Here is an 8,644-nt window from a genome sequence, read left to right on the forward strand (position 1 = left end):
GCAGTTTACGGGTCGTATACCACTTTACGGTCCGTATTTCATTGATGAGACCAAAGTGCAAATCTGCAACTTTTTCACATTTTCAGGACCCGTAAGTAGTCGTTGTGGAGCATAACCTATCTCTTATTGCAATTACCTTTGAAATCCTACTCAAGGTCATCAAACGTCGTTCCCTTCTTATTAAAACATCATATACTCGTATTCCTCGTTAGTCTATTCATTGTACGTTCACGGGAAAATTTTCGAGGTGTAACAAAATAACTCTAATGCCCAACCCCACTTACAAGAAGGGGTTGGAGAACTTTTTTTTTATTCTAATCTTCCTCGTACTAGTGGATCTGAAGTGGGAAATAATCAGGGTGCAAGAGTTGGGCCACATCCTCAAATGAGTCATAGTACTCCTGCTGTTGATCCTCCTTTTCAACAAATGGCTGATTTATTTCGTCACATAGCTAGAAGAATGCCCGACCCTAATGAAATAAACTTTGAGAAAATGAGAAAAATGAGGGGAGTTGAGTTTGAAGGCACTATTGATCCTACGGATGTCGAGCAGTGGTTGGAGTGCATGGAAAGAGTATTTGAGCAATTAGAGTGTTCAGACGCTACCAAATTTAAGCATGTTGTCTCACTGTTACAAAAAGATGCCTATGACTGGTGGGTAAGTGTACCGAATGCCAAGGAAAAACCTCCTGTTCTTACTAGGAATGATTTTGTCAAAGAATTTCATATGAAGTATGTCCCACCTTCTTATCATGATGCAAAAAAATAAAAGAGTTTCTGAATTTAGAACAAGGGGGTATGTTTATTGCTGAATATCAACAGAATTTTCTCAAGCTTTCTTGTTATGCTGGTGGTATTATTAATAACAAAAAAGATAAGTCCATGCAATTCGAAGATAGTTTGACTAATTCCATCAAAAAAATTATGGCGGTCCTACGACATGAGAACTCTTGTAAATTAGTTTCCGCTGCTCTTACTTGGGAAAGGATCGACAAGGAACAAGCTAGTAGAAATGAAAACAAGTTAAGAAAAGCTGATGCAGATTTAGGAGGTTGATATTTGGCACAAATATCTTGTTTTGTGTCATTTTACATCCTACTCTTATGACTTTTATCGGCTTAATTCATGATGCAATCGTCGTATTTGAACTTATGTCAGTTATATTTCATATGTATAGATACGATGATGACAAACGATGGAAAACTGTGCTTAAAGTGATTGATTTTGGAGCATATGACGATTAGACGAGGTGACGAGTCGAAGACCACAAAGGACGAACTAAAAGGAAAATAATTCGACTGAAGGATCCGCTTTTCTTCTGCATCGCGTGAAGAAAGCGGACAAAACTAGCCCAGGCATCACCATCAGGCTTTCCTTCCGTATCGCGGAAGGAAAGCGGGAGGCCTCAGGACATTGCGCTTTTCATCCGCATCGCGGAAGGAAAGCGGGGTTCTGCGCAGCTTTCCCGGTTCGACCTAGGATTAGGTTTACTTATTTTTTGTTTTTACCCTTAGACTATATATAGACATTTTATTAGTTGAAAACGGGGTGCTGGGATTACTCAAAGACTTGTAAGCCACCATTCTATTTTCTCTCTCTAGGTTTATTTTATTTTTCATCTTTTTCAACCCTAGATTATTCATGAATTCTTTTGTCTATGATTGAATCATGAGTAGCTAAACTTCTTAATTCTAGGGTTGTGGCGAAAGACTTGAAAGTTGGTTTGATGACAATTATTATCTATTGATTTTCCATATTTTGGGTTGCTTATTTATTCTTGATCTTAATTGTTTGATTATCTGGCCAATAGTTTGACACTATCCATGGTGCGCGAATTGGACTTGAGAAAGGGAATTCACGTACGTAATGAGAATAAATAGAGTTTGTTCGATTTAATCGTTTCGCTACGGAGGATAGAGATATACCCTTTAGCCCTACTTAGTTCAATACGGAGAAATAAATGTAATCTTGTTACCTCTGATGACCATAGAGATATAGGCGTTATAGTAACATCTTACAGGCTTGTGAGTAGTTCGAGAGAATATCATAAAGTATAATTAACCCGTCAACTAGTAACCTAGGAAATAAAATAGGTGGAATTGTCCGCAGATCAACTGGATTGTCGAAAGCCATGACCCTAGATCTTTCTCTCATCTGATAATTCTTACAATCTTTGTCAAGATATTCCCAGTCCCAAAAACACCCATCACAAATTGTTTACTTTTCAGTTTTAGTTTAGTACAACAAACATCTTGATTTTCACTTTCTTGAATAGTTTCATTCGAATTTGAATTAGCTTAACAGTAGAATCTAAGTCTCTGTAGGATCGATATATGGACTTAACAGTCTATATTACTTGTACGACCACGTATACTTGTATGTGCGTTTGGGAGCAACAGAGGTTCATCAAAAAGGGGAAGGTTTGATAATTCCAAAGCTGTTAGTGTTCACAAGTCAGCCCGGCATAAGCAAAATAGATCAAATTTCTCTACTGCTAGCACTCCAAGCTATGGCCAAGGAAAGACTCGTGTACCCACTTGTGCACAATATGGAAAGAATCACTCTGGTACTTGTAGGAGAGCTTCTGGTGCTTTTTTTAATTGTGGGAGCTTCGATCATAAAGTGAAGGATTGTCCTAATCCTAACCTTATTTCTTCTCCACGTACAGAAGGCTCAGTTCAAAAACCTATTACCAGTCCTTCTCAAGGTAATAGAGGTGCCAGATCTAGAAACATGCAAGCAACAAGTGCAGATGGAGCTAATCAAGCTAGTAGGTCAAGAGATACAGCACAAGCTTATGCTATGAGACAGAGGGATGACCAAGATAAGGCGGATGGGGTTGTTGGTAAATTTCACTTATTTAGCTTAAGTGTTGTTACATTATTTGATCCTGGTTCTACACATTCCTATGTTTGCTAATCATTAGGTTTTCCTAAAAATGTGAAATCTGTGAGACTTGATTGTGGTGTGTTTGTCCAAAGTCCTTTGGGTCAACATGTTATTTGTAATCAAATCTATCGAGATTGTCCCTTGGTGATTCAAAATCTAGTCTTACCTGCTAATTTTATTGAAATGCCTTTCCAAGACTATGGTGTCATCGTCGGTATGGATTGGCCTTATAGATACCATGTAGTAGTGGATTGTAGGTCAAAGCATGTGACCTTTAGAGCTCCTTCATTTTCACACATCATTGTTCAAGGTGAAAGATCATTGACATCTAATATTATCTCTGTGGTTGTGGCAAGAAAGATGGTTAGTAAGGGTTATGAAGCTTATCTTGCTCATATATTTGATACACACATGGAAAGTCCAGGCCTTAAAGATATACCAGTTGTATGTGAATTTCCCTGATGTTTTCCCTGAAAGTCTTCCTGGATTACCCCCATAAAGGGAAGTGAATTTCATATAGAGGTTATTCCTGGTACTACTCCTATTTCTATAACTCCTTACATGAATGGCTCCAGCAGAATTGAAGGAGTTGAAAATTCAACTGCAAGAACTTCTTGAGAAAGGTTTTATTCGCCCAAGTGTTTCATCTTGGGGAGTTCCTGTTTTATTTGTGAAATAGAAAGATGGCACTCTTAGGCTTTGTATTGATTACCGGCTATTGAACAAGGTAACGATTAAGAATGGATATCCACTGCCTAGGATTGATGATTTATTTTACTAGCTAAAGGGTGCTAGGTTGTTCTCAAAAATTGACTTGAGGTCTGAGTATTTGGGTAAGTGAACAAGATGTTTATTAAACTGCCTTTAGGACTCAATATGGTCATTATGAATTTTTGGTGATGCCATTCGGGTTGACGAATGCTCCTGCGGCATTCATGGATCTGATGAATCGCGTGTTCAAGCCTTATCTTGACAAATTTGTGGTGGTCTTTATAGATGATATTTTAATATATTCCAAGAATAGTGTAGATCATGAAAAACATCTCCGAATTGTTTTGCAAATTTTGGAAGAGAAAAAGCTTTATGCTAAGCTTTTCAAATGTGAATTTTGGCTTGGTGAAGTGGCTTTTCTGGGACATGTTGTGTCAGCTGAAAGCGTGAAGGTGGATCCTAGTAAGATTCAAGCTATTCTTGAATGGAAACCAGCCTAAAAGTCCAAATGAAGTAAGAAGTTTCTTGGGCTTAGTAAGATACTATAAAAGGTTTGTCAAAATCTTCTCCATTATAGCCTCTCCTTTGACTAAACTCTTGAGGAAGGATGTCAAGTTCGTATGGGATGACAAATGCCAGGAGAGCTTTGAAATTCTCAAATCCTTATTAACACAAGCTCCTATACTTACTCTACCAACTGAAGGGAAAGAGCATGTGATATATAGTGATACTTCTCATCATGGTTTGGGTTGTGTCCTGATGCAAGAAGGGAAAGTGGTTGCGTATAGCTCTCGAAAATTGAAACCACATGAGTTGAATTATCCTACTCATGAACTTGAGCTTGCTGCCCTAGTTTTCACTTTGAAGATTTGGAGGCATTACTTATATGGAGAAAAGTGTCACATATTTACCAATCACAAGAGTTTAAAGTACTTGGGTACACAGAAAGAGTTGAATTTGAGACAGCGTAGATGGCTTGAACTTATTAAAGATTATGACTGTATCATTGACTATCATCCAGGTAAAGCCAATGTGGTTGCAGATGCAAATCCTTTGTCAGTTTATCTCTAAGCCCTTTTCCTTTGTTTCTTGAATGAAGAGCCATGAGTGTTTGCCTTGCATTGAATTCTGATGGCTCTATTGTTTCTAGTTTGCAAGTCAAGCCAGTTCTACTTGAACAGGTGAAAGAAGCACAAAATTTAGATGAAAAGCTTGTGAAATTGATCAAAGATGTTCAAACTGGAGGAAAACTTGATTTTAAATTAAGGGAGGATGGTGTTCTATTTCATCAAAATAGGTTATGTGTTCCTAAAGATGATAACTTGAGGAAAGAAATTTTGAATAAAGCACATACTTCACAATATGCAATGCATCTTGGAGGTACTAAAATGTACCAACCCATCAAAGAACACTACTAGTGGAATGGTATGAATAAGGACATTGCGAAATTTATCTCTAAATTCTTAGTTTGGCAACAAATAAAGGCCGAGCATCAAGTCCCAGCTGGTTTGTTACAACCCTTATCGACACCTGAGTGGAAATGGGACAGAATAACTATGGACTTTGTTTTTGGACTTCCACGCACTCAAAGAAACCATGATGCAATTTGGGTTATAGTTGATAGGCTAACCAAGAGTGCTCATTTCTTGGACATCAGAGTGGACTACCCACTCAAACGTTTAGTAGAAGTTGTACGTTAATGAGATTGTGAGGCTGCATTGAGTTCCTGTTTCTATTGTATCTGACCGAAACCCAAGGTTTATATCCAAATTCTGGACTAGCTTGCAAGAAGCTTTGGGCACTAGGTTGAACTTTAGTACTTCTTTCCATCCTCAGACAGACGGCCAAGTCCGAGAGGGTAATTCAAATCTTAGAAGATATGCTTCGAGCTTGCATTATGGAATTTGAGGATAGTTGGGATAGACACCTAGCCTTGATATAGTTTTCTTACAATGATAGCTACCAATCAAGTATTGGTATGCCTCCTTATGAAGCATTATATGGGAGAAAATATAGAACTCCTGTGTCACGACCCAGCCCTGTGGGCCGCGACTGGCACCCTACCTGGGTGCCCAGACCGAATCACACATTCATTATAAGGTCCAAACTTATTTCCGAATTTTACGAAATCATATCAAACATAATTTATATGAAAATATGTCTTAAGCGGTCGCACAAATCAAATACAAACTGAGCGGCGGAATAGACATCGCCGATCAAAAGTGCAAACATAAGCATAAGGGCCATTTGGGGCCATCATTACAAGCAGACCACTTTAAGACCAGAAAACGAAATCAAACCAACATATACAGGACCCTCACCCCACATATATGACTACAGGCCTCTACGAACTCAAAACAAAGACATATGGCGAGACAGGGCCTCGCCGTACCCAAATAGTCAAATGTACAGAATATATACAAAGCAAAAGAAGTCTGTATCGAAAGTGGGCTCCGGATCAAAGAGGAGTACTCCGGAATAGCAAAGGGGGAAGCCTACTGTGGAGGATCGCCAATATCTGCACCTGCGGGCATGAAACGCAGCCCCCGAAGAAAGGGGGTCAGTACGAAATATGTACTGAGTATGTAAAGCACGAAGTACAGAAATATGGATCAAAACTGAAAGCAAATCAGACAACAAAGTGGAATACAAATCGGTATGTCAAAATTCGTATCAAAATCATATACGTATATATAATGCAAACGAAATCATGCAAACGCTTAGGAACGTGGTCTCCACTCCGACGCTGGCGCCACACACAGCATAACACCAGAAGGTTTCAAATCTCCGTACATCCCCGAACACAAACATAATCATAGGTGAGCGTATCGCATCACGAGTCATATCACAGCATAACTCCAAACGGAACCCGGCCCTATGGCGAAGCCTCGGGAACCGTAACACAGCATACGGCCGAATTTTTATAAGGCGCATGAATCATAACCGGCCCGGGAACCGGTGAACGAAGTCATAACAAGGCACGAGCGGAGTCGTGAGCAGACAAATGCAAATCGTATTCCAAAATAGTCTTTCAAAACATAATGATCTCATAAATCATTTCATCATACAAAATAATCGCATACTTAGTCGATACAAAGTTTCATTTCACAAAACATTTCTAAAATAGTACGTATAGCTCAAAACGTTACTTAACATATCGTAATAGTCCAAACATATCTCGTAGGAGGGGGTTCCAAAATCGAAAGTACCATTTCAAACTTTATTCAGAAGGGCAGCCAATAAGACAAATAGGGCGTATCGGGGTTAGCGGGCCCACCTCGAGTCAAATTGAGGTGGCCAACATATTTTACGAATATTTATAGGCCAAAGGTCATACATAATCATTTATAAGTTACCCGACCACATTTCGATAGGTTTCGAACGATTGGTGGCATCCTAGCCAATATAGAGCCCTTAGGCTTCAATTGAATTGAATGAATAGTAACTTTTATGTGGATCGGATTTCGAGGAGCAGAAATGCTCCGGAAGTTCCAATATTCGCCTATCACACTAAGACATGCCAAATGAAGAAGTGGGAAGCTTTACATACCTTACAGATGTCGTATGCTCTCCCAAAAGTCAAGTCCCGTTTCGTCTGAAATCTGCAAATGGTCAAAGTTACCAATTGAGATTCTTAGGCTTAAAAATGCCATTAACTTCATTTTTGTCTACCGAAATTTCGGCAGCATTTCCCCTATAAATCTAACACCCCCGAGACTTAGCTCTGCTCAAAATACATCAACAACAACAACCCAAACATCATCAAACAATATAAACCATATTCAAACTTCAAAAGTCTACCTTACTACGCAAGTTGGAAATCTTTCATTCAAACTTCAAAATTCCAAATCTATATCCATATTATTGTATTCATTTACTCATTCAAGATCATGCCATCACATTCCAAATACATTCCAAGCCATACACGAAATTTCCCAAAATCCATTACTTTCCATAATTCTCCCAGAACACCAAAACTTACAACAAACATTCTAACTTGCGTCGTTTCATTCCGACTTCATTAACATCAACTATAAATTCATATTTAAAGTCTTTAACACCCTAAATATACAATGATATACACAATGATACCAAAGGTATACGCTTTCCGATAATGTCCGAAATCATTTTCCAACGCCAATTTAATTCATCAATCGATCGTTTACGACATAAAGATCACAACAACACATTATACCAACTAAACAAGATCAATTCACTCCACTTTCTTCTTCCTAGGGCTCACGGCCAACATGCAATATACAGACACACCCACGACTTTCTATGTACATCAAAGTTACGGAATTCTCGTCTATTCTCAATCCTTATCATATTCATACCAATTCCATAACATTAAAAGGGTAAAATTCTTACCTTTTCTTGAAATTCCGACTTGTCGCAAACGTGATTCTTCCGCGAAATAAATTATATCACGTTGAAGAGCGTCTTGAGTACACTACAAATATGGAAAGAACAAGATTTTTGGATCACAAACAAGAGCTAGAAAAAAATTTCTTTCTCTCAAAGGGGGTTCGGCCGAATAGGGGCTTGAGCTCTTCAATTTTTTTTTGTGTTTTGTTTTGTTGGTTTCTTGAACACTCTATTGGATATACATGGTTAAATACATGATTAATTGGTCACATGCAAAGCACATGACCATTAATAATGGGGCTTGGGCCTTGGCCGGCCACCCCTAATACTTTTGGGCCTCAATTTTGTGTTCTAATTCTTGGCCCAATTCACAAAAGTTCCGTTTTGTAATTCCCGAAACTAATTTCCGAAATTCCAAATTTATTCTCGGCCTTCCCCGAGGTCTTAACATTAATAATTCCATAACCAACATAGTCATATTCACTAAAATCAAATTATGTCCTTATAACACACAAGTCGTAATTATTTCTCGATTTCCAATTATACGAAAACACGGGACATAACATTCTCCCCCCCTTAAGAACATTCGTCCCCGAATGTTAAATTAATCTTATAAGGTCTTATGATCAAGGCAGGAGTGTCCCTTTTTAATAATGACATACATAATTCATTTTAT

General features: G+C 38.4%; 1 protein-coding gene across 1 annotated transcript; it reads left to right on the forward strand.

Annotated features, from left to right (window-relative positions):
• The first annotated feature begins 385 nt into the window (after window positions 1-385).
• Window positions 386-3,351, forward strand: LOC132630762 (uncharacterized). The gene is made up of 3 exons (XM_060346350.1): window positions 386-732; window positions 2,400-2,845; window positions 2,927-3,351. The coding sequence occupies exons 1-3, from the start codon at window positions 386-388 to the stop codon at window positions 3,349-3,351; spliced, it is 1,218 nt and encodes a 405-aa protein (XP_060202333.1).
• Window positions 3,352-8,644: the final 5,293 nt, after the last annotated feature.

Source organism: Lycium barbarum, chromosome 3, assembly GCF_019175385.1.
Source record: "Lycium barbarum isolate Lr01 chromosome 3, ASM1917538v2, whole genome shotgun sequence".
Taxonomy (NCBI): domain Eukaryota; kingdom Viridiplantae; phylum Streptophyta; class Magnoliopsida; order Solanales; family Solanaceae; genus Lycium; species Lycium barbarum.

Bases quoted from the DNA above. Each gene is read 5' to 3' on its own strand.
- LOC132630762 (XM_060346350.1), top strand. From the start codon at position 386: ATGAGTCATAGTACTCCTGCTGTTGATCCTCCTTTTCAACAAATGGCT. The intron at 733-2,399 runs GTATGTCCCACC...TGGGAGCAACAG, and splicing joins GTCAAAGAATTTCATATGAA to AGGTTCATCAAAAAGGGGAA. The intron at 2,846-2,926 runs GTAAATTTCACT...GCTAATCATTAG, and splicing joins TAAGGCGGATGGGGTTGTTG to GTTTTCCTAAAAATGTGAAA.